The 27,606-nt window shown below is 31.3% G+C and overlaps 1 protein-coding gene across 1 annotated transcript in view; it reads right to left on the bottom strand.

The window, feature by feature from the left end:
- Positions 1-3,540: 3,540 nt before the first annotated feature.
- SLC25A36 (solute carrier family 25 member 36) overlaps positions 3,541-27,606 on the bottom strand; it is a 41,354-nt gene continuing 17,288 nt past the window's right edge. Inside the window, exons 4-7 of the mRNA XM_051985651.1 lie at positions 24,416-24,516; positions 14,599-14,665; positions 8,565-8,854; positions 3,541-7,669 (exon numbers count right to left, since the gene is read on the bottom strand). Coding sequence (XP_051841611.1) covers positions 7,476-7,669; positions 8,565-8,854; positions 14,599-14,665; positions 24,416-24,516 — 652 coding nt within the window. The 3' untranslated portion in view covers positions 3,541-7,475. The remainder of the gene's footprint in view (positions 7,670-8,564; positions 8,855-14,598; positions 14,666-24,415; positions 24,517-27,606) is intronic.

The raw sequence follows: 27,606 nt of genomic DNA, 5'->3' as shown, positions 1-27,606 counted from the left end.
CTGATTGATGTGAGGTGATAATCTGAGTTATTTTAACTCGGATGCTGATCTTTTAGAGCAAAGATCTGAAAATAAGATGGTAAAATCATAGATAGAAATGCAAATCCTTTATTCAAATAAATAAATAAAAACAACCCAACCACATAAGTATAAGGATGGGCAAGGAAGGAAAGAGGTGGCTTGAGATAGTTTTTTAAAAAAAACTTAGGCATTTTATTTGATTTTAAATTTAATGAGTTGTAATATGGACATGAAGGCCACATAGCTAATATTGTTGCCTAAATTAGTATAAGTATATAATATAGTGCTGGATTAACTACATCTGGAAAATTGTACTTTGTTTTGGTTGACACAGAGGAAGGTTATTAGTAGTGTAATGAAAGCAATAGATTCAATATGAGGCTCAATTCCCATAGATGCTATCATCCCCTAATAAATTATGCATTTATTTTGGATATTATACATACATAGTCTCCCTTGATAAAAAGGTTCTTAGGAGATTTTCATTTTTGTCTTTGTACCCCCAAAGCTTAATGTAATCTCTAGCACATAGTAGGTACTTAATGTTTATTGATTTGAAGACAAGAGAATCTAGGCTCCACTTCCAGCTCTCAGTTGCTACTTGAATGATCTTGATCTGATGCGTTCACTTTTCTAGGCCTATGTTTCCTCATCTGCAAAAATATGGGATTGAACTAGATAAATTCTTAAGTCACTCCTAGTTCTAAATTTGTGATTCTATATAAATGTTAGTCATTACTATTGCCAAATTCGGCAAATCATAATGTTGGGGAATAAAATGAATTATTTTCAGTTTCCTTGTATTGAAAATGTCTTACCAGTTTTGTTCCCAAAGGAATTTAGCTGCTTTAGACAGAAGCCAGTGGATAAAATAACAGGCATATCACATGAGTATTAATATTTTGTTGCAAGGTAAACTGGCACCTTAATCAATAAATTTATTTAGGGTTTTGTTAACATTTTTAGCAGCATTATCTTTTTTCATTCTATTGCTTTTAAAACTAGTGATTCCCTAGTGCATTCAAAATAGCTTGAATTTAAATGTCCATTTTTTTAGTCTTTCCATAATCTGGTTTTACCTACAAGAATCTCATCTCTAATTCCCCAAACAAATATTCCAGATGGACTGACCTAATTTCCCAAAATATTCATTTCATTGTCAAAAAGTTTCTTCCTTGCCTATCTGATCTACCTATCTTCCAAGGTCCAAATAAAGTTCTATCTTTTCCACAAAGCTTCCAACTGTCCTGCATAACACCCAACAATCCATAGTGTATTTTCCCACTTTTAAACTCATATAGTATCAAAGTAGCATTCAACTTGGTAATCACATATTACCTTGTATTGTTCAAGGTTCATGTAGATCTATTTTTTACACATCCTTCCCTCAACTAGATGGTAAACCCTTTGAGGGCAGGGAGTTGGGTGGGACCTTTAAGTTATTCTTTCTTCCATTAAATATCTAGTCTAGGGACACAATAACAATAACTCACATTTCTAGAGTGTCTTAAAACGTACAAACACTTTTTCTCCCAATATCCCTGTAACACAGGCAGATGTCACACAGTCCAAACCAACCTCAAACTTGTAGTTAAATCCTTTATAATTTCTATCTCATATAAATATATCTCATGTAAGCCTCAACTACCATTTCTTTGTCTCTCTGCTTAATAATTAAGTTCTTTAGTGGGAAGAGAATTATGTTTAGAGAATTGTTTTATTTCTGTGTTGAACTTATGAAACAGGTAGCACCTAATATTATGTCAATGTCTAAAATAGTCTCTATTGATTTATATTTTGATGAGGCAAATGGGCTTCAATGACTTGTCCATGGGTATAAAGCTAGTAAGTATTAAGTGTTTGAGGCTTTTTTGAACCCAGGTCCTCTTGACTCCAGGGCTGTCACTGTATCTACTGCATTATCTAGCTGCTCCCTAAATCAAATCCTATGTCATAAACATTTAAAATTGAAGGAAGTTGCATGATCTTAAAAAAAAAAGTATAAATTTAGGCCATTGAAGGAGGTGAAGAGAATAAGCATTTATTAAGTGTCTTCTAGTGTTTTCAAGTATTCTCTCTTTCGATCTCAAATGAGATTATAATGGCTAATATAGTGAACAGGAAACCTTGGATTGAAGATGACTTGGCTTCAAAACTTACTTCTTCATGTTGGTAATGTAACCTTGGGGTAGAAGTCAACTTTTATATGTTCCAGGCCATTGTAAAATTATAAACTGCAGAACAGCTACCAGTTTGTACTGGTATGAGTTTCTTTAGATCCTATTTTAATGAAATCAGACATCCTGACTTTTCCCCTTCTCTCCCAATATTTCAGAATCATTAATACTTTTTTAAAGCCAAACTCAAAATCTTAGCTGCTCTAGCATTTGGAAAAATGCTTAAATTAAATAATCACATTTTCTAATTTTTGCCAATTTCTTTCAGTACTGAACAGTTTAGGTAAGAGTTGAATGGGACCTTTATTCTTTCTTCCTTTAAATATCTAGTCTAGGGACACAAAAACAGTAACTCACATTTCTAGAGTATCTTAAAACTTACAAATACCTTTTCTCCCAATACCCCTGTAAGACAGCTAGTGCAAGAATAACAAGATCCTAGAATTTTAAGAGACCATCTATTCTACCAATGTCTGAACAGGAATTCTCTTTGGCTTCCCTTTTCAACTCCTGATTGAAGATAATCACAGGGAACTCATCTTCCCCTGGTGATAATTCTAGTCTATATATATAGCTCCAGAGGTTGGGAAACTTTTCTTTGCATTGAGCCCAAATTGGGCAGCTAGGGTTCAGTGGAGTGCTGGGCTTGGAATAAGACAAACCAGACTTCAAATCCAATCTTATGACATTCATTAGCTATGTGAATATATAAATCATTTGTTTATATTAGCATTCTCATTCCATCAAATTGGAAATAATGCCTATCTCACAGGGTAGCTAAAAAGCATCAAATGAAAAACATAGGTAAAGTGCTTTGCAAATAGTAAAGCATTACATAAACCCTATTATTTCTTCCTAGCACTAGAAGATCTAACTAGATATCCTAGCAAAGTAACTTTACATACAGATATTTACACTTCTTACCCCAACAACTTTTAAGTTCCCTCCAAACTAACACTGTATCATTTTATAAGCAAAAAGCCGGGAAGATAATTTAATAAATTTGTATGAATTAAATATCCTTCATATAACAGGATAAGGAGTCATTTATTTTAAAACTATACCAAAAATCTTCTAGAGTTTTTAAAACAATATTTGTCCTCAATGAAAATGAAAAGGAAAATTATTAATAAGAAAAAAAATGCTATGCAAGGATTTAATATTAAATGTTATGATATTGTTTCTTATTCCTCTAACAGATAACCTCAATGTCCTGGAAAACAAAAGTCTCTCGAAGTAAATGAACAGCAGCCATTTTTGCTCTATTTAAAATGCTAAGAAAGTATAACTAAAATTCCAAAGTGCCAAATAATGAGTTTTACAAAATAGTAGCAAAAGCAAGTCACCGTATTTGCATAAGCATTTTAATTCTTGAATTTTAACAGTCCAAACAAATGTCAGCTAGATAACATAAATATAGGGCAGATGCACACAATTTACAGCCACTTACGTAGTTGTAAGAATAGCAAACCTCACAAGAATGTCAAAATACTTCAACTTTCATGGAGCCAACTATTTAGATATGACTGACAGGTCATAATTTTAAAATTCACATATGTAGGGGTAAAGACAAAAAAAAAAAAAACCTACACAAACTCCTAAATGATATTACAATTTTCAGTTCCTGGAAGGATTAATAAAAAATGAGCAGAGGTAAGTAACATGAAGGATAAGCAAGAAGAGATGGTGGTAGGGTAGGGCAGAAAAGAGTACATTTACCCAAGGATATTTCTGGGCTCATTTTACAGTGTTTTATACAAAAATGTCTTTTTCCAATTTAAATTCTTTGGGAGTAATGTCTCAGGAATGTTAAAAGTCATGATCAATGCAGGATTAGGAAAGGGATGAAGTATGCTATCACAAAAGCGTCCCTACAATACTAACAGAACAGGAGCAGGTTATGTAAACTAACATAATACCAAAAGATGAAGGGATAGCTTGGCTGAATTAACATAAAAAGTTAATAATTATAACATATATGGATTTTTAAAAAAAATATAGTTTAAGGCCATTCTAAAAACTTCAAAGAAATACTTATACTTCAATTAAAGGTGGATTAAACACCATTTTTTTTTTTTTTATAATACCCGAAGTCTTCTGGTTCTAATGTACTTAGTAATGCTGTTTCATATCTTGTGTCAGGATTTATAAAGAGTCAATGCCGTTACATAATCCAATGATATTTCTTCTATTGTGGTTTTAAGTTATTAATTTTTGAGGTGCTAATCTTTGTAATGTTTGTTCCACAAAGTCTTATCCATAATGAGAAGAAAAAGCTTTGGTGGACACATTTTTCATGGATTCATATACTATGTTATAACCCAATAAAGCTCAAATTTGGACAATAAAACTCACACATCTGTTTCTATGCTATGACCCAGTATATACTATAGTCCCACCTACTGTTCTATTAGAGTACTACAGAATGTTATTCCAGGACTGATATTTTACCTATAATCATATATATACTAAATTTCCATGAGGATTACATATAAATAGGTACATTCTGAAGAATGCTAATTGGCTGTCTCTATCCCTCAAATCACATATTATGATCTAATGACAAACAGAAGACAGAATATGAGACATGGTAAAAAAAAAAAAAAAAAGGGAGGGGGAGGGAGAATTGATTTAAACACTCTGATAGCATGACAAATTGTTTCTGCATTTAAAATCAATAAAAACCAAAAGAGGTGGAAACTTTTAACAAAGCTCTGGTAAATAAAATTTTTGTACATGTATTTCCTACATAATTTAATCCTAATAGATCTCTACACATAAACTGTCCTTCTGGAGATTGTGCTTTGGAAAATCTGAATAAGAACTGTCAATTAGCATTAGAATTCATTGTGGTTTTTTTTCAAGTAGTACAACACAGCAAGAGATTATACTATTTTTTTTGTTACATACATAATACCAATGTTTAAATGTTATATGTATGCATGCATTAAAGGCAAATTTAATTTATACAGGATTGGAATACCTGTTTTAATCTTTAAACAGCACTCATCTCTTAACTTGAAGTAACTAAGTAAGGTTTTGCTTAGCTATTAGTTTTGTTGTTATCATTTTGGTATTTATTGAGTCCCATTATGATTAGAAGAGCTTCTGTTCCACATTCAATTCAACTAATGTTTTGAGTCATTCATGGGGCATATGGCACTATAATTAATTAAGTGGCATTATGTGGCACCAGAAAGGCTAAAATACATTCATGATGTAGACTTTGTCTATGAATATGAGTTAGAAAATCCTCTTTTTCAGTGTTTTTCAATAAATACATTAAGGTAAAAATTATTTCAAAGTGTATCAATTATTATTACATTTAATTCACTTTTGATTTCCAAATTGACTGGAATACGCTATTTCTAATCAAAGCACCTCAAAAATATCCAGTTTTAAAGTTAAATGAAAATTAGGAGATCACTGTGCTTCACTGCTGATGGCAGAGGAAAACTGCTACATTTCCATGTTGAATGGCTCACCGAAGTTGTTTAGTAGGGAGAACATTACCAATGAAGAGAGTACATTAGAAACTTTTACAAGAAAAACTATTTATAGATATAACACATAGAACTCCAAAATGATATATAACACATTCCATGAGTAAATAGATGAGACATAGTTTCTCTTATAGTACATGGGAATCAGGAAAAAATACTTTTGTGAACATATTTTGTTTTGAATACTGTCTAATATTCTTCACCAATATTTCAGAATCTTAACATGGAAAAAAAAAATCACAAGCTTCCCTCCCTTCCAGCCCACAAAAAAGGCCACAAAGTGCTTAAGGAGTTCTTAATATAAAGCCATTGCACAAAACTTACAGTCCTATGTATACTGAAATGTCACACTGGAGATTAATTGCACTCTTCTGTAAACCAGTGTAAGAACTTCCATATGGAGAAGCCTACTGACAAAATCATAGTAAACATCTTCGTTAAGGGCCACCATAGATATAAACCGTATTTAAGTATTAAAAGGTGCAATTGAGAAGTCTAATAGTAATGTTAAAAGCTACATATTGTTAGCACATTTAACCTTAATATTTTATGATTTATTATTTAGTAAATTATTACAGAATGAACTTCTCTTGTCAAATGCAATTTGTAAATATCATTTACAAAACTAAGTCAATAAAATTATTATCTGCAAGTCAGATGTTAGGGGCCCCTTTTTAATGTTTGTGTTGCCATAATTTAACATAATGTTGCTCTTTAAAGAAGGGATATAATATGTAAGGGAAATGCTTTAAAACATTCTTAATTACCATTTTCTCCATTTAATTGGATGACTGCATTGGGCTAGAAATCAATCGAAAGTTCTTAATATATAGGGATATATCTATAAAAACAAGAAACAACAAAATTCACAAGTGGTAAAATATTTTTTCCCTTGAATTAAATGACATCTAGGTCCAGCAAATTATTTTTCAAAGAATCTTATTTTTTTGTCTTCATATATTACAATGTAGGGAAGATTTCAGGACATAATGTAGTCACTAAAATAATCAACAATCGATTTTTCTGTGGTTCATTAAAAAAAAAAAAAAGAAAAAAAATCAACCCAGGTGGATCCATAATCTGCTGCAGAAAGCATACTTACTACCTGAAGTGTATTTACTAAAGAGTTATTTAAAAGGCTCGTTTTGCTCAAAACCAAGAGCTGGCACAAATGGAAATAAAAAAATTCAATATTAAAGGATTTAATATATCCTTTTCAGACATTTTACCAGTTAACATAAAGATGACTATTGTGAGTAATAATTCATTTTGGCCACAAGATCTGATGATTTTATCAAAGATAACATGGAAATGGTACTCAGATTTTTAAAATTAACTCAAAACAATATAGAGTTGAACACATACATGTTTTATCCAACTCTATCTTTTGATAAGAGGATAGTACAATTAATGTTTATTGGAGGCATTGCTTGGAAAAGTACTCATGGAGTAAAAACATTAGATACTCCCACCTTATTAGGAATCAGAATTTAACTGTGTTGGGCACACATTAGAGAAAATGGCAATTTTGAAAAATGGAATATTTAAAGGCATTCCCTTAAGAGATAAAGAGCTGGCCCAGGTTTTGTTACATTGCCCAAAAAGGCCAAATAAGGTAGCAGGACTGCAATGATTCCTACACCAATCATCCTTTTAGGGCATAGCTATATGTTCCCGAATGATTTTTCTTCTGTCCACCAAGCTGGCTTTGACATTCTATGGTCCACTGCAATCTTTTGGTCTTCTCCCTCCTTAGGACTGCAGCAAACAACTGCTATCCATTGAGTAAGTAGACTACCAGTTCATAGGTGGCCATCATTATAGCCGTGTTTGGAATCTGTCTGACCAGATGTGTTGTTAGACCACGGTAGAGAGACCCATATCCTTCTTCTCGAACAACCAAAGATAGTGTCTGGAAGAAAGATCTATATTTTGTTCCCTCTTCACGTAGCCTTGTTCTTACAACCTCTGTGTGAAGAAAAAAAAAGACATCTTATTACTTATTATTTTATATAAAGACTTTAACAATAGTTTCCAGTTAGGTTATATCTTCCCCATTGTTAAAATTTTTCTTAAAAAGAAAAAAAAAACACAACTAAATTTAAAAGATCAAAAAAAAAAAAAAAAAAAAAAGAAAGAAAGAAAGAAAGAAAATATTTCCACATATACAACCCTTCTAACATATTCTTCAACGCAAAGAAAAAGGAAAAATATAATTGTTCTAACAAATAAGCATAGTTAAGAAAAAAAAATCTATACAGCTGTCATGTCCAAAAATACTTATCTCATACTGCATGTTGGGGTACATCCCCTCTGTCAGAATGTGGACAGAATGTTTCATTATTATTGGTTTTTTAGAATATTTGATCATTGCACAGATCAGAACTCTTAAATTTTTCTAAGTTTATTTTATACCTTTTTTCCCTCTTGGTTTTATTCACTTCATTATGTACCAGTACATCTGTTTTCCCAGGTTTTTCTAAAACTATCTTTTTTGTTATTTTTTAAGGACTGTTATATTACATTTATATTATGATCTGTTAAGCCATTTCTCAATTGATGACTAATCCCCCTTTTTCTTAGTTCTTTAACATAACAAAAAGAGCTGTTATAAGTATTTTTGTATACACAGTTTCTTGTCACAGAGTCTACCTTACCTACTTGTTCAACCACTAATGAACTAGACCAAGAAGATGAATGCTGAATAAAAAAGCAATATTCATACAAGTCAAATCAATGAACGCACTCCAATGGACTATATTGGAATTTTTTTGTCAACACTGAACACACTGAAGCTGAAGAGCTTCTGTATAGATATCTGTTGTAAAAAGGATTAGACTATTAGGAATCACAATTCTCTTACCATGTGGATATGCTATAGATGTGGCACAAGTTTTAGAGGTGGCAGCAGCCAACATCATTCCCACAAAATCTGAAGGTTCTTTTGTAGAATCTTCTTCATCTTCCATATTAGAAGCAGTCTTATGTTCCAGTAGTTTTTGCTTAATACTTTCATAAATAACAAAATGAATAACAGTCTCAGATATGCCAGCATATGAAGCAGACATGCCTCTATAAAATCCTTTGAGTCCATCTGTCTGATATACTTTACGGATACAATCAAAAGCACTCATTCGCTTTTCTCCACGGTTTCTGAAAAACAAAATGACAATGGATTATCAAAAACTTAAAAATTTTGAGTCTATTTTTTTTTCTTTTTTTTTTTTCCTGAGGCAATTGGGGTTAAGTGACTTGCCCAGGTCACACAGCTGGGAAGTGTTAAGTGTCTGAGACCAAATTTGAACTCAGGTCCTCCTGACTTCTGGGCTGATACACAATTCACTGCGCCACCTACCTGCCCCAAATCTACTATTTTTCAAAAAAGAAATCTAAATATAGTAGAAGTGGCAGAAGAATATATCACTTTTGATAAAGAATAACATTTTGTAAACTATGAAGATCAGGGGTTGGCAAATTCCTCAGTCTGAGTTTAAAATTTTTTAAAAATGTTTTTCAAAATTCATATTCCAAATGGCTAACAAAGAAATACTATGTTGAACATTAAACACATATACACAGCCACATTTATGTGTCTCGCTCATATCTTTAAAGAAATTATTAGATTAAGCTCCCTTTTACATAAGATGAAACAGATACACTCTATGCCCATACATTAATGTTATGGTGAATTCGCCTGTATTTAAGAATATGTAAATAGTAATTGTTGCTCATTACACACGCAGTACCTATGTAAAAACATTCTCCCCTGGCTTCCTTTACAAAATAGATCTTTATTGTTAAATTTGGCTTATTCAAGAAATCTTTCATAGTTAACTTTTTTTTGGGGGGGAGGAAGAGGACAATTGGGGTTAAGTGGAGTTGAACTCAGATTCCTTCTGAATTCAAGGGTGCTCTATACACTGTATCAACTAGCTGCCCCCCCCCCCCCCCCGCCCAAGCTTAACTCTTCTTAAACTCCATGGATTTCTTTTATTGTAATATCTTAAAAAAATAATTATTCTAGCATCCCTTATAGTACACCTTTATCAATAAAATGTTAAGTATCTACTTTGTAAAGAATAAAACTCAGTACTTCTAAAAGGGACAAAATAAAGTAAGTTATGAATCCTGACTGTCAAAGAACTTATAATTTGAGGAAATGAGACAAAGATTTACAAAAAGATAATCAGACGAGTTAGCATCCATGTTCCAAATGTGTGGTACAGGTTGAATACCACAAGGATTTAAGAGGAGATAAATTTACTGAGGCCTAGGAAAGTTAGGGAATCTAAAAGGAAGTAAGATTTCAACTGGGCCTTGAAGAAGAAGTTAGATGCTTCAAGTTGTCTATGTTCTTTTGTGTATGTATTTCACATATACCATCTCTCAGTCTTTATTCTTCATGATCTTGGCAATACAAGACACTGTTGATCATTTCCTCCTCAGGATAATCTCTGTTCTCTATATTTTCTTATTCAACTGAGTCAACTACCTCTCAGGCTCTTTTGCAGGTTCTTCACTGATGTTGCAACATTCCATCTTGAGACTTTTCTTTTTGCTTAATATTATCTCATTTGATGATTTCATTGGCTCTTAGAGGTTCAATGATCATTTTCTAAGCAAAAAAATTTCAGTTTTATATATCCAGTCCTACTCTTTCTATTGAACTAGTTTTGCATTTCCAGTAATCTTTTGAAAATCTCAAACTGGGATGTCCTCTAGACATTTCAAACTCCACATGGTCAAAAATATCACTTATTCCTCCAGGTTTAAATGGACTTTAGACTCTAATTTAGTCACTTCTAAATTCCCTTATTACAGTTGAGAGCATCATCATCCTCCCAGTTATCCATGGCCATAATCTCAGTATCCTTAACTTATTCCATTCATACATTCCACACAAACTTGCTGCCAAGTCTTATTGTTTCTACCCTCAAAATAACTCTCAGTACATAGCCTCCTGGTTCCACATTCACAGTTACAATACTAGTGATAACTTTCTAGAGTGTGTCCTTATCCTCCAATAAGCTGCCCCAAGTGAAATTCTAACAATGTCACACTGCAGACCCCTCACGTGCTCCACAAGTTTCAGTGGTTGCCTATAAATATTCCAGGATAAAAGAGAAAATCCTGTTCTCATAATCTTGTCCCTTACTGCCTTCCTATCTTTCTTATATTTTATTCCCCTCTGCACATTCTACGATCTGACACCATATTACTTGCTGGACCATCTCTCACCTGTCTGCCTCAGCAACAAATGTATAACAAAAGATATTTATTGAAAAAATAATTTTGAAAAAGGATGAGATAAAGATGGAAGAATATTTCATCCTCAAGTCAACAGGGAACCACTGGAGTTACTTTGTGGGGAAGAATAAGTTAGACTTGTACTTAAGGACTATTACTTTTAAATTCTTTGCTGTCTAACTGGAGGTGGTAGTTTGTTAACAGAAAGGACTTATGTGAATCAGTTGTTGAAGAGGAATTTTAATTTTAAATGGAAGTTGCTAAGAAAAAACAGGCATGGCTGGGGGAGCTGTGAATTTATCCATTTCAGAAAGCAATTTGGAACCATATCTAAAAAAAATTAAACTGTGTGTGCAATATCTAGCAATACCGCTACTAGGCTTTTGTCCCAAAGGGACCAAAGAAAGACATCTTTTCAAGTAAAGAAATTTTTAAGAGAAAAAGGACTTATTACTTAAAAAGTACTTATTGTAGCTCTTTATATGGTAACAATTAGAAAGCTACGGGGGATACCCATCAATTGAGGGATATTTGAACAAATGGTGGTATATGAATAAAACAGAACACTACTGTATGTAAGAAATGAAGTCACAGTTTCAGAGAAACTTCTTAAGATTTGTACCAGCTGATTCAGAGTGAAAAATCAGAACAATTTATATAACACTGAAAAGACAAATACTTTTCAAAGACTCAAAAAACTGATTTAATGCGATAACCAACCAATATTCCAAAAAACTAATGATGAAGTATGCTATCCACACCTAATGAAAGAGAGGTGATGGACTCAAAATGTAGGGATTTATTTTTAGCTATAACCCATGTGAGAATTTATTCTTTCTTTCTTTCTTTCTTTCTTTCTTTCTTTTTTTTTTTTTTTGAATGATAAAGAGAGCTAAGAGGGAGAGGGAAATTTTGTTAACAGAAGAAAAAAGACTAAAACAATCAAAAAGCGTGATCTTAGGAAGGTTTTCTGTTCTGAACTCTCCTTGATTTCAGCAATGTGGTATTACATTAAAATTACAGATAAAATTAAAAATAATTTAAACAGAGATTATAATAAGGAAACATTCACACCTTTTTCTTCAAAATGAATGGGATTTAGGAAGTGTTAGTTTGCTTTATTTTAGATTGGTCAAAAAAATCTGGAAGGTCACTTAGAAAAATAGATTATTCACTATAAATTTAATAGTTGCCTCTTTCTAAATGTCCTTTTACTTTTCCAAGCTTAGTTTATTTATCTGCAAAATGGGGATGGAAAATCACTTCTCAACTTTGTGTGGAAAGTGTTTTGGAAGGAAGAAATAAACTTGTGGTAGGACACCAAATAGGGGCCGGCCTACTACAATAGTTGAGGCAAAAGGTTTGAGTAAGGTTGTGTGAATGAAAAGAAGTGAGATGTTATTTAGGTAGAATCTCTGTTTGGCAAATGACTGGTTATGTGGAGTTAGAAAGTTTAGAGTCTAGGATGGCAAGGTTGTGAACTTTGTTGACTTTCACCTCAAAGGAGGTTCAGGGCAGGGCAGGCTTTGGGGAGCAAGATAATGAATAAGAGCTGTAATACAGACCATAACTTTGGTACTAACTTCTCTTGTATGACTATCCCATTAAAAAATGAAAAGGAGATGGAGGGCTATGGTGTGAAGATTACTGAGATGCTCCAGGAAGGCTAGATCATGAAGTGCAGCTATATTGGCTATAATATATATCATATTATATAGATAATTTTACTTATCTATTTTTACTTGTATGACCCTGTTGTAGTTAGATTATAAAAACTATGAAGGAATGACATGGTTAGTAGAAAGGGAGAAATTAGGAATTTATAGAGCCATCAGAGGCCAGTAATAGAAGGCAGTGGAGTGAAGAGTTGTGGGTAAAGCTAGATGATACTTGGTGAAAGTATAGGGATTTGAATTATCTCTTAATCAGCTATAGCAGGAATGCTGAGATTAAATATTTTTCCAAATAATCCTAAATTAAATATTTTTAATGGTTTACAATAAAGGAAATCAGAATTTCTTCTATAAGACTTTTCCTCCTTTAATAGATTAATATTTCCTTTATTGAAGCAAAGGGAAGTTGCTTTTGGAAGTAGTTTGTATTGGTATGTTATCAATCCATTACAAACTCCATTTTAAAATTGTCCTGTTCTTCTGGACAACTCTGATTCACAAGTGCCTTTTCTCTTATTTAATTACTCTTTTGGGAATGAAAAAGAAAAGTGCTACCAGTGCAATGGAAGTAGCAACCATATTCTTCTACTTGCCCACACACCTGCTGTAGCCCTAAGCAAATTATTGCTACCAAAATGGCAAAAGCAATGAACTTTTCCCCTGTTCTGCAATTATTATTAGGAACATATAGGAGAGAAAACCATTTGGTTTTTGACTCTTTGGTCAAGTCAGTGACTAGAAGAACTAGAAGAAGGCAATGATGAGTTATGAACAAATATTTACCAAATCCTTTCTGGGTCCATGTCCAATTTTATCTTCTATCAGAAGAGGTAGAATAAGGAAGCACTTTAACAGGCTCCTATTATACTAGGGGAATTTAAGCTGGAAAGAAATATACAAACTGACTACTGTAACATCTTATCTAATCAACATTTCTAGCAGATCATCTAGCTTTTCTGTAAAAACTAACTGCTTCTCACAAAGAAATCCATTTCTTCTCTTGGATAATTCTAATTTGTTAGAAAAAATTTCAAATATTAAAATGAAATTGCATCTCTGTAACTTCCTGTCCTTGGTCCTAATTTCTGTCCTCTGGAGCTAAAAAGCATTAATCATATTTACATCTTGAGACCTCTTGTTTCTTGGCCAACTATTCTTTAACTATTTTTCACACACAGAATCAGAATTGAAAGGGACCTTAGAGATCTAAGAATCATCACTTGGGAGCTGGAAGGGATGTTAGGTCTTTTATTCCAATCTCTTCTTTTTATGAATGAGGGAACTGAAACCCAGAAAAGATAAGTATCTTGCTCAGAGTCATACAAGAAGAGGCAGAGTTGGGCTTGGTACTCAGATCCTTTCATTCCAAATCCATTGCTTGTTTCATTCAAATCACTGATCAGCTTCACTGATCAGCTTCCTCACTGTCAACTAGAAGTAAAAACAATGCTTCAGATATGCTCCGCCCAACTCTGGTAGTATGTTTTTTTACTCAGATTAGTTAGCCTTGTTAGCTGTCATATCACACTGTGTGACTCACTGAACTTTGAATTGAATAAAATAGGTTCTGTTTAGGAATATAGGAATAGGTTCTGTTTAGTTTTAAAAAATAAAATAAAACAAAACACAACCTGTTGAACTATCTTCTTGTCTACCCTTATACTTGGGTGGCTGATTTTCCAAATCTAAATATAAGATTATACATTTATTTCTCCCTATGAAGTTCTGTCTTCTTAGTTTCAATTGTTATCCAAAAAAAAAAAAAAAATCAGCAATTACCTCTCATTTTGTGTTAACTGTAAGCAAATCTATAAAATTGACAAAGAGGGTAAATAAGACATAGAACGACTTCTTAAATGCCTTTAAAATTAATTTTTATTTGGCTCTCTCCATTTTTCTACTGACTTTTATATAAAACTAGATAATAATCAAACTGAAAAATGATTTCAATTAATTTATTTTTTAATGAATACATACCTTGCATCAAGCTGTAACCGAGTTTTTATGAGCCAAATGGGGTTGGTCATCGTAATTGCAGTAAAACCTAAATAAATGTGTTAAAATTAGTCCTTGCAACAATAAAAAACACTAAAATTAATATGAATTTTTAAAAACCCTGTAATACATACACAGTAACTTTTTTGCTGATGGAGACTATTCTTTAAATAACTATTTTAAAACTTTTTCTTTTATTCTTTTATAATTTATTTTTTATGAATACATTTTTCCAATTCAGATCTTATCTAAATAAGTCCCTTTAAAAGGTAAAATATAAATGCATATAAATTCTTCTCCTGATCTAAAAAGCTCTGAGAGTACCTTCTATTTTCTAAACTGAAATTCATTCAGGAATCAATTTCTACTAAATTAAAAAAAAAAAAAACTACAATTTTTACCTATTTAAAAAACATTCTATTTGAAATTTAGTCTGGAATTTAAAAAGCATGCAAACTGAACAGATGCTACTAAAGTTCAGATAAATACATAAATTACTATCTCTATGATAGCTACACTACATTAACTCTCAAATAATTGCCAATATTTCAGTATTTCACTAGGGCTTCCAAAAGGAAGGACTATTGATTGGCTTCATGAATACATGTGTAAGCATACAAATATTAATATTGTTAAAATAATGGTAAAATAAGTTATTTACTATTTATACCAACTACTGTGCTTTATGTTAAGGTTAATATATCAAATGTATTTTTTCATCTGCTTAAAGACATACCCACAAAAATCAGTGCTTTTCTCTCACTTCTGCAACCAATGAAAAAAGAAACTCAGGATAAAGTTAACCATTATAGTTAACTTTAAGTTATAATCCTATATACTAACTAACATGAACATTAAGGGGGTCAGATTTCTGTGTGGAATGAGCTGCTAGGCAGTAAATAGCAATCTGTGATGCTACACACTGGATCTGTGTATGTGTGTGTGTATGTATGTATCTATATACATTATTATTTGATACTTTCCCAAAAAGTAGGAAAGGGGTTTGTGAAACACAAGTACTATGAAAGGGCACCTACAAAGCATAGTTCATAGCTGTGCAAAACAGAATTTTGATGTACATATGAAGAACAAAATTTAGCTACAGAATTTCACTGAATTGTTTGCCATTTTTCTTCAAAAAGATTTAATTTAAGTAAAATATTAGAATACCCATTTGCAAAAATTATCAAGGATCTTAACTGTTTTAATAGTATAGTACCACTTACTAGCTAAAGAAAGTCCTTCATAAGATTTGTGCTGTAATATACTTAAGTATTACAACATAAAACTGTAGGTAGGCAGTGTTCTGAAAAATATATAAATATTTTTAGCTTTCAAAATTAGCATGTTTATGTCTATAATATGTAAAATAGTTTGACCAATTTAAAAAAAAGGTGAATTCAAACAGTCCTCTCTTCCCCATGATACCAAATAACCAGTTAAGTTTATTTCCAAGACACTCTTTTAAGAAACACTGTAAACATAACTAAAGACTATTCAAAAGGTTATTCTATTTAACAGATAGGAAAAAGTTGTTGGGTGAGGGGTAAGAAAAAAACTGTTCAGTGACATACATAATATTATTAAAACGATTTGGTATAGATTGCATATTCTTCAGTTTTTTATTTTTAATACCTTTTTAGTACTTATTTTTAAGTACTTAAAAAAGTATTTGGGGTAACCCTAGTATTTTTTTAGTCTTCAAATACATATGCATACAATTAAAATGGGATTAATGACTCTAGAAAGACAAGTTGATATTAAAAATATTTATTTTTAAGTGTTTGAGGAGTTGCCAGGAATATTTCTTTTTATTACAAATGGGAAATTTTTAATAAAAATAATCTTAGTAAAAAAGGAAAGAGAAGATAAAATATGAAACAATCATTCCCATTTAAACATTTTATTAACTGTAATTATCAATGTTTCAGTTTTTTCCTCTTCTGAATCCCATTTTCCTATGTGAAAAAGACTAACTAAACACCCCAGAATTATATTTTGAAGCAAGATTTGGAAACCAGTACCTTTTCCAATTTCATCCTAAGTTAATGATTAATCATTTCCTCATTTATTTATTTTGCATAACTAAATGTCTAAACAGCAAAATCAAAGGTTTGTTAGTTTAAAACCGCTAAGCAGCATACACGAACAAAGCATGATGCATTGCTCATTATGGCTTTTAAGAATTGCTCTTAAAAAATTAAATGTTGTTACATTTTTTTTTGAGGCTTTATATAAAAATTGGGACCCCTTGCATCACAAAAAATTTTCTTATCATTGTTTCAAAATAAAATACTTTCCCTCTCACATCCTGTTTCTATATAAATGCAGTTATTTGAAAACAGGCTAAGTTGAAATATTTTGCTAGGGCCTATCAGCACAATTAAAAAAAATATCAAACAATGCAAATTATAGTCTATTTCTAAAAATGTGATTTGTATATCCAAGCTTCTACCACTAATAGTGTTCTAAGACACAAAATTTTGTAAATAGAGGGTGTGGAGTTAAAATAAACATTGAAAAAAAATCAGTATGGTGTTATTAATAGATGTGGAACTGGAAGGGACCTTAGAGGTCATCAATTCCAACCCCCCTCATTTCATTTAGAGTTTAGAAGACTAAGGCTCAGAGAAGAAAAAGAGATGTGCCCAAAGTCACACAGGGATTAAATGACAGCTGGGATCTGAACTAAAGTTCTACTTCTTTAAGTTCAATGCTATTCCTTTTGCAATGTTCTGCCTTCCTTTGTTATTCAGAACAAATTAATCTTTAAAAAAGAATGGTAGCTTTCTGATATAAAACATATCCTCTATCTAACAGTAAATTTAAGTTAGGAAGCAAACTATAGGTATTTCTCACCTAACTGAAATTCATGTCAATTCCAAAATTAGGGAATTTTGTTAAGTCACAAATTAATTAAGGAACAACACCCACCAAACTTACGGAATGTGGGGGAGTCCCATGCTGCCATACTGTCCCTGCTGCTGCTGTCAGGTGGACTGCCCAACTCTCATAACAATCAGCACTTTGCCACGCTCAACAAACAACATCTTGATCTGTGAACAGCCCCTAATGAGGACACTAGCCATCAGTTAATAACCATCATGTTGGAGATAACGGTCAATGCAGACAAGATCTACTGATTTTTAGATCACTGCTGGAAACTAGTTAATTTTTGGAGAACTATTCTAATAAACATTAAGGTGAGTCTCTAATACTAAATTAGAAATGAATTTCAGTCCTGAGCTTTATGAATTATTGTTTCCTGTCCAAGGATTACATAATTATCTGGCCAAGCCTATTACTGGATTAAGATGTTTAGAAAATTAAAACACAAAAATTACCTTAGAATGAAGAGTTCTGAGTGTGTTTAAGGTGGTTGGAAACTGTTTAAAAAAGCCTTCACCAAAGTGCAAAAGCTTCTGGCATAACATATGAGTCAGGAATTTTTAAAGTAGTTTCTGATGCAACAAGGTTTTTAAGCCTTATTATTTTATGACTTACTGACTACAGAATATTACTATTAATAAATTAAGCACAAAAGACCCTTAGCATAACACTAATGTGATATGAGGTAACTACATCCTCTTTTTAATTTCAGGCACAAAATCCGACTGAATGAGGGAATTTAAGATAAATCAACTTGGTTTATCAAGCATTTTGGTCTATAATGAATACTGATATTGTAAAGTTCCAATAAAATGGATTTTGTAATGGAAATCAAGGAGAAGGTAGAATCTAAGAAAAATGTTATTTACATCAAATTATAGTGAAAACACCTATTTCATTAAGTGAGAAATACCTGTAGCACTGCATTTTTAGTGTTGTGTCTGGATCAGTTAACCTACACATGGGTAAAAATAAGTAATTATGTATTGGGGGAAAACTAATGAGAAGTTAATTTTTTTCTCAACACTCCTTCCAACTCTCAACAAATAATTAAGAAATAAAACAGCTAAGATCCAAGGTATTCTTATCCTGCATTTGATTTGGAAATTTTAATCATAAGATAAAAAAAATATATCCAGAGTAGTAGTCTATTAGTCAAGTATCACCTATATATCAAAACACATTGCTTTTACTCTTGAATAATTAAATATTACTGCGGTGTAAAAATTTTTCAAGTATTGATATAATGGCATCCTAAATTTTGCCAATGGGGATCAAAACTGCAATGGTCAAGTAAGGTATCATATTATACTGTCTTTCTAATGAAAGATACCTGGATCCTTCCCTTCAACATTTCATTGAAATGAAAAGCTACTGCAAAATGATTGTGGATTGATTTTACACATTCTCAGATAATGCACATATAAGTCTAGAAAACAAAAATGTTTGCCTTCATTCTACTTATTCTATAACTATTAAAAACCAAACGTGTGTTTCTTATACTAGAGGCTGCAAGAGACGCTCAGTTCAGTACTCACGAGGTTTAAGTTAGTCCATATTTCTACAGGAAGTGACCTGCGGATGGGGAGCATGAGATGACAGGATCTCACTCTTTTCACGGGAGAAATGTACAGTAAATGCCTAAAATAGACACAGGCTTTTCTGTATCATAACAACAAGCAGTGACCTCCATCAGATACATGTGTACAAATTGAATCCCATTGGAAAGGATTTGAGAATTATTTACTGTGAGATCTAACTTTTTTAAAGTTTAAAAAAAAAGAAAAGAAAAATATCAGAACAGGCCACAGATTTTTTAAAAATGCACTGAGTACTGAAATTTCTGCCATCTGCAGCAGTTCACTTAAGAGATGTTAAATACTTACCTAAAAGAAAAAGAACCTGCAATTTACCAAAAAAATGTTAACCTTGTCAAGGAAGAATAAGAAGAAATGTGTTTTCTGGAGGGACAATTAAGATTTTATTACGAAGAGACCATCCATTGTTAGTAGAAATCTATAGATTTATAAATCTTTCAGAAATCTTAGCAAATCAACAGAAAATCTCAAAAAAAAAAAAAGGGTGAACTCTATTAATATAAACTAATTTTGATATAAATTTTTTAGTTTACATAATATGAATGACCCTAATAAAAAGTAATTGTGAATGTCTTAGAATTTCTACATCATAATCTTCATTAAAAGAAAACATATACTTTTGGAATGTATTAGATTACTTTTTAAATTCTCCATAGAGGCAGCTCTGGAGCTGGCCTCAAGAGTCAAGAGAATCTAGGTTCAAATATCTCCTCTGATACAGACTTGCTGTTATGACTCAGGGCAAGTCATTTAATTTCTCAGTGCTTTAGGCAACCCTGAAAAACTCCAAGTTGCAGAGGTGACAATCTGCACTAGTAGAGTAAGTTTTCTCATTTGAGAATTCACTATACTGATGAAGTCAGTAGTCCAAACCTTAATCCCCTATATTTTTATTACATATATATTCAGAGAAGGGAAATATAAGCAAAAGAAAGGCTTACTATATATCCACAATAAGAAATAGATCCAATCAAATGAATGGACATCAACAATTAAGAAAATTTATGTAAAAATTCCATTAAACTCTGGATAAAATATCTAATTTTAGTAAATATTAAGTACATCGTTCATTGCTTAAATGAAGCAGAAATAATATACTTTGAAAACCATTTGACTTTTGTGCAGAAGGCTGTCACTATATATGTAATATCTTAGATATATCAGATGATTCAAAAAGTTACATATTGGTTATACATTAAAAATTAATTTCTATTTGAATTTATTACCAAAAAGAGGCTGTAGAAGATAAAAATTATCTTTTATTTTCTTGAGCCATGAATATAAAAACTGAAAGAAATTTTAAAATGTCCTAAAGTTATAAACTAAAAACTTCTCTACTAAACTATCTGTAGAGAAATGTGTATGTATATATATTTAAATAAAAACAAAGAAACAATCACATCATACCTCTGGTCAGCTGTTTTTATGTAGTATGAAAAGTTAAGTTTATTTGATGTCAGAGCAGTCTGATAAATCTTTCCTTCTTATATTCTAATTTGAATGACTATTAGATTACAAATTTCTTAAGATAGAGACTGCCTTAGATGTCTGTCTCCCCAGCACCTAGGAGAACACATAACAGAAATGCTTTTTTTGGGGAGGCAAGAAGGAATATGGACCAGTGATTTCATCAATGTAAGGACTTTTCCTGTACCAATGTGGATAGGCAACTTGTTTCCACCTTACGGATTTAAACATTGTTACCCGGGATCACTGAAAGTTTAAATAACTTGTTTATGTTCACACAATTTATATGCCAGATGAAAAACTTGAACCTAAGTCCTCTTGATATCAAGTTTAGCATCTATCTCCCTCTCTCAGAATATCTGTTAATTTTAGAAATTAAGACAAGAACAGTTTTTCTATAAAAGTTTGTGTTACTTCAACTGTTCTTTTATTTCTGAAATCTATGTAAATATTTAAAAACAGCAAGAAACTTTTAGGTCTCAACTTCAGAAGTTTGGAAATTTTCCCCACAATGTTATAACATACTTAATAATTGAGTAAAAATTAGAAATCAGATCTGTTTTATATAAGCTATTTGGTTGAAAAAAATTTAACATAAAACCAAGGAAATTTAAGAAGTTATACTGATAAATTTTGTGAAAAAAATACAATTCAAAAAGAATTATAATTGCAAAGATTACCTAGATAAATAAAGGCATTCATGGTGTTTTGCTAAATCCTTACCTTAAAAAAATTTGGCACTAGATGGTTACTTCTTATGTGTATAAACATCTATTAGATTATTAACTTCAGGATAGGGAGAATATCTTCTTTCATCTTTGCATTCCAGTATATAGTACAGAGTGCCTTAAATACAGTTTTGTTAAATAAAATCTTGCAGGCAATACCACCAATTATTACTTTTAATAGATTTTCTATTGCTAAAGTGACAAGGTTAGCATTTTTTGAGTAGCTACAATAATTTGTTTAATGGCTCTCATAGCAATCTATTTCCAGCACTTTTGAGTCATAAAATCATTCATATTTATAGAACTTTAAATGCTTTTGGAGAATATCTAGAGCATACTGAACTAGGTCATTTCAAGAATGAAAAAAAAAAGCTACCTTAATGAATCTGCATGGGGCCATTCACTTTCACCAATCATGTGGTTAAGTATGTAACTGCAAAGCTCAATGTTAACGCTCATGAAAACTGTAAAGAAGCCCTAGAATCACAATTCTCAGAAAAACATAACTGCAAACAAATAGTAGTAGTCTCAGAATACAATGAGTGCACAATGAAATGACCTCCAAAACAAGTATAAACATCTTAATGTATTAAAAGGATCAAGGAACTCACAATGGGAAATTGCAGAGCATTGTAAAGAACACTGACAGATAATGAATCAACATCTGTTCATGCCCAGGAAAAAGGATGAAGTAATCACTGTACAATTTTTTTTATTAGTAATGTGAAACAAATGTACTAAGCCATTACAATAAGAAGTTATTTTGAACCTACATTTGTGGTATGAGAGCTAATTCATTTTTCTGACTTCAAATAATGTCAACAGAGAAAATACAAAATTACTTTAAAATTCTCTGAGCAAAAAGAATACAAGTAATAAAAAAAAATTTGTTATAAAGTCTAAAGCAATATAAGTTAATTCTCCACACATTTCTGAAACCTTAGTTTGTTTGGGGTAGAAGTAAAGGTAGAAGAAGTAGAAAGGGAATCAGCTAAATATATTTATAACACTTAAAAAATAAATTTTACCTAGTACTTTTATCAACTAAAAAAATTACTCCACTATTGTTAAGCATTTTAGATAAATAAAACTGCCTACAATCTATAATCTTGGCATAATTCTGTGTTGGAGCATATCATAAATGATCTTTTATATACATAGTAAAGTTACCTTTATCCCTTATGTGTTCAAGGCCTTTTATTTTTAATAATCATTGACTCATATATTCAGAGCTGGAAAAGGCCTTTAAAGATCAACTTGATATTTTTCTTTTCTTGTTGTTTATATTTTCATAAAACTAGAAAAGTCTTCAAAAGCTGGTTAGATACTAGCAAAACTGTCAAGTAGAAAACATACAAAAGTTGTTTCCATACATAGCTTTAGAGTATCAAAGTGTTAAAATATTCAAGAGAATACGAACAGTTTAATTTCTATCACTGTTAGAATCTGCTTTTTTGGCTAAAAATTTAGCCTTTTCTTTTTTAAGGATCCTGAATGAAGACTTAGGTTCCAATCTTGGCTACTAACTAGTTATATGAGTTAAATAAATAATATTTCTAATCTTACAGATTAAAAAAAAGATTTAAGATTTTACTATTATCACAATTACATATAAAAACAATTTTTCACTTTAGTTTTTAAAACTTTTGAGTTCCAAATTCTCTTCCCACTGACAAAGCAAGGAATTTGACACATAAACCTTATATATATTTTTTAATCTATCAGTGATGGACTTCCATGATTTCGAAAATCCTTGTTAGTTCCACAATTCTATGAGGAAATTTGTTTTGTGAAATAAAACTAAGCAAATACTCCAAGGTTTCTTATTCTGCAAAATGAGGGGATTGGACATGATAATCTTTTAAGATTCCTAGCTCCAAACTTCTATTATTCAATGATTATTAAAAATTCTGCAAGATAAAATATGATATACTTATGACAATCAGAGACTTCTGATTCAAAAATTTAGTTAAGTGAGCGTTTCACTTTCAATTTCTTAGTAAAAAGATCTAATTGTTTATCCTGTACTTAGCATTTTGGTCGAAAATAAACAAACGGAACTATCTTTAGCTTAAAAACAAGTGAGATATCAGTTAACAGATACAGTAGTACACAGGAGGCATTCAGTAACACTTGCTGGTTGACTGATAAAAAAAAAAATCAGTTTGTAAAAGTAAACTTCTGTAGAAGTTTACTTCAAAATTTCCTGGAAGCATCCCAACACTGATTTATCTGCGATAAAGTATTAATACATAAAATCTCATCCTAAGGGCAGTTGAGAGACATTGGCTGTTTACCAAGCATAGTGACAAGTTGTTTCAGAACTGGGACTGATTTCAAACCAAGCATTTAAGGCCCATCTGTTAGACAATGTGGTTGCAGAGACTCAGAAATATCAATTACTCTAACAGTAAAAGCTATCATTCTCAACATTTTAACTAAGTAGTTAGGGTTGGAGAAATTCCTGGAAACATTTTTATGCAAAGCATGTACAAAGAATTTATGCTTTATTAAAAAAATGCTACTCAGGTCCTAAATAAAATGTTTAAAATTGATTCCCATAATTCACCCTATGAACACATTCACAGACAATTTTTGTTATTCAATCTCAGTTACTAGGAAATAGAACAAACAAAAAAAAAAATTGCAGCATTTAAGCACAGGACAAATTAATACTTTACCAAGAACTGCCGGCACATTTCAGGCAGAAACCAAAACATGCAGCATAGGGGGAAAAATATGCTAACAAATAAAAATCAAGGAGGACAGAAGAATGAATTTAGCTACACAGTTTTATAATGTCACTGCTAGTTGGGTTTAAAAACATATGTAAAATTGACTTTCAAGTGTTCAATATGACACTATAATAAGACAATATAAATATTTACTATTAGTCTAACTTGATCAAATTTCTCCAAATCTCTCATTCAAAAAAAAAAAAAAAAAGCATTTATATGCCACTAAATATTGTTCATCAGTTAATGTAAAAATCTATAACTATCTGAATCAAAGCAAAATAGATAAATTATTTTAACTTTTCCAATTTATATTCATCATAATTCACTGAATATTAGGGCTCTATAATCAATTAAAAAAAATAAAGTTACAGATCCTTACCTGCCATTGCAGCTGAGATCATGTGAACCTGGGTAGAATCAGGATCAAATACATTGTTCATTTTTTCCTTGCAATTGGAATAGGCTGCAAAATATATAGCTCTAAAATTAAAATAAAATTTGAATTATATTATTATAGTTGAATATACTATGGTTCATTTATGGCCTCAAAAGATAAATAATTTCACAACTTTAGAGTGCCAACAAAATATATAAAATAGTAAACAAAACTTAGGCATATCCACGACCTTATCTAACATTAGGTTACTACTGTTGGCTCTGCAAATATGTTTTCCTTAGAAAAATGACAAAGCACTTTTTGCAGTCTAGCTTAAAAAAAAAAAAAAGAAAATGGGAGGGACAGTCTGAACACTATTTAGTACATGGTAAATGTTGTATTGCTAGCATCTTTTCAACTTGATCAAACAAAAAAGTGCTGTTAAGGCTATTTAACAATTGCCCAACTGACACAATGTTTGAACAAGGTTCTGATGATTGGAAAAACTAGGAATGGACTAATTTTAAAGTTAAATACATTTACTGAAGTGTATAAATGTGGTATGGACACTGGAAAACAAGCAAACTGATTTTTTTTTTGATTGCTGAGTAAACGTATTTAACTGCATTAACTAAAGAAACAAGAACCACAAGTAATCTTGATTTAGGAACTACTTTTTCTGAACATTTAAAAATAAGAACTCAAATATGAATGGCCATGCTGTTACTTCCAGGACAGTAATATTTTTAACAGAAAAGTAATTTTAGCAATGAAATCTATCTTAGAAATTAATTTAAGTCCTTATATTTCTTTTGGTTTTAGTTTTTATTTTCATTAAGCTTTTATTGTTATTATTATTTTACATAACTATAGTTCACCCTCAATATCCTTTTCCCCAGTAACCCCCTAGAGAGCTATCTCATATAAGAAATATATTTTTAAAAGAAATATGAAAAAAAAATTCAGCACAAATAGTGGAGCAAAAAAAAAAAAAAAAATCTGGGGGGTAGCTAGGCTGCACAGTGGTTAGAGCACCAATCCTTAAGTCGGGAGGACCAGAGTTCAAATGTGACCTCAGACACTTAACCCTTCCTAGCTGTGTGACCCGGGGCAAGTCACTTAACCCCAATTGCCTCAGCAAAAAAAGAAAATAAAATAACAAAATCTGCAAATAGGCCCAACTATGGACTTCCTCCCATTTCTGGTAAGGGATGGTTTTTCATATCCCTCTCTTTTGAATCATACTTATCTTTTATAATTTTGCATCATTCACTTTTGATTTCTGTGTATGTGGTTGGGTTTTTCGATTTGTATTTTTGTAAATTGCACATTTACATTGTTTTCACTCAGTTTACTGCTCTTTTTGCTCTGCTTACTTCACTCTGCAACTGGTTCATATAAATCTCAGCAGTCATCATATTTATTATTTCTTACATAACATGATAACATTGCATTATATACAAATACAACAGTTTGTTAAGCCATTCCCCAACTGATTTGTTTCTAATTCTTTTCTACCACAAAACTGAATGCTGGGCTGTGAGTTTAATTATTCTGACTTTCCCCAGTCAAATGTGTTTCACTGATATGGCTTTCTATTTTTTTTTAATCAACACCAGATGGTTCTGATGACTATACTTTATAGTTTGAGATCTGCAAGTGCTATCCCTCCCTCCATTCTTCCTTCCTTCTTTTTATTACTTCCACTAAAATCCCACAATCTTTTGTTTTTCCAAACGAACTGTTGTTATTTTATCAGTTCCATAAAGCATTCCCTCAGCAATTTAATTGATATAGCATTAAAAGTTTAACTTTGGTATTATTGCCATTTTAAAAATTTGGCCCAATTTTTTAAATGGCCCAACCATAAGCACTGAATATTCCTCCAATCAGGGTACAGTTTCTTAAAAATAGATAATTCTGAAGAAATGACACCAGAATAGGAATGTTAAATATGTTGAATGATACAGGGAAGGACAAAAATATATGAAAAGACATTTTTAATTTTAAAATCTCACAATTCTTATGGAAGTCAACAAGGCATGAGACCCAAGTAATGAAATAATTTAATAGGCAAAATAATTATTAGATGATGATACAATATATTTACTGAACTCTAAAGGGCAGACAAAAATACATAAATACTGCCTAAATATAATCAAAGATTGAGTTGATAAAATATGGCAAATCAGACATTTAACAGAAAAATTTAACTTTAATTTCAGAAGTATCATTGTTTAATGGGGCAATATAAAGAACAATGGACCTAACACAAGGAAATTTTGGTCTAATGTTTTGCTTTGCTGTGCGCTATGTGACAATGGCCAAGTCATTAACCTAAAACTCATTTTTCTCATCTTAAAAACGAGGTGATTAATACCAATACTCTCTAGTTGACTAATTACTCTAAAGAAAACGTTCTAAAAGTGATAAAGCATTGTACAGTTGTAAAGTTGAAGCATTTTAAAGCTTTAAATTAGAGGAGAAATTAAAAAATTCACAAAGGAGAAAATACATATGAATAAACAAATGTAATGACATAAAAATACATTTTATTAATATTCTTTATAAATTGGGGGAAAAGGATATTTGAAGATACGACAATGTTGTGCATTATTCTGAAGTTAATACATGTGTGAAGTCATAAGTAAGTAGTCAGTACTACTTTACTTGACATAATCAAATTATGGTACAATGTAAAAGGGTTCTAGAGTTGGAGGATCTGAGTTGGAATTCCATCTGATATTTACCACTGATTGAAGTTTGAACAAATCATTTAACCTTTTCAGGGCCTCAGTTTCTTCATCCATAACATGAAAAGACCAAACTTACTTTAAAGACCCATTACAGCTTTAAATCTTTAATTGATCCCATGAATTTGTTCTAGGGATTATTACTGTAGTTTCTTATTTATATGTCAAGCTCCTCTTCATAAGTGAATCTTACCCATATATCAATTTTGATGTTTTTAAAGGTGTGAAATAATTTCCTTAAAGTTTAAGAAATTTATTCCCAATTTTTATGCACTTAATTCTTTTTGTCAGGTGTTCTTGATGAAAGAATTTTTATCCTTTATTAATCTTGGCTATCTGTGTTATCTCTTTTGTTGAGAAGGCATAATCTATTGTTTTAATAGCGTCAGTCCAGTTATAATTTTAATGTACTGTTTTTACTTTATCTTGTTAAGACGGGGT

Source organism: Antechinus flavipes, chromosome 3, assembly GCF_016432865.1.
Source record: "Antechinus flavipes isolate AdamAnt ecotype Samford, QLD, Australia chromosome 3, AdamAnt_v2, whole genome shotgun sequence".
Lineage (NCBI taxonomy): Eukaryota > Metazoa > Chordata > Mammalia > Dasyuromorphia > Dasyuridae > Antechinus > Antechinus flavipes.
This window is presented reverse-complemented; position numbering and strand designations above follow the sequence as displayed.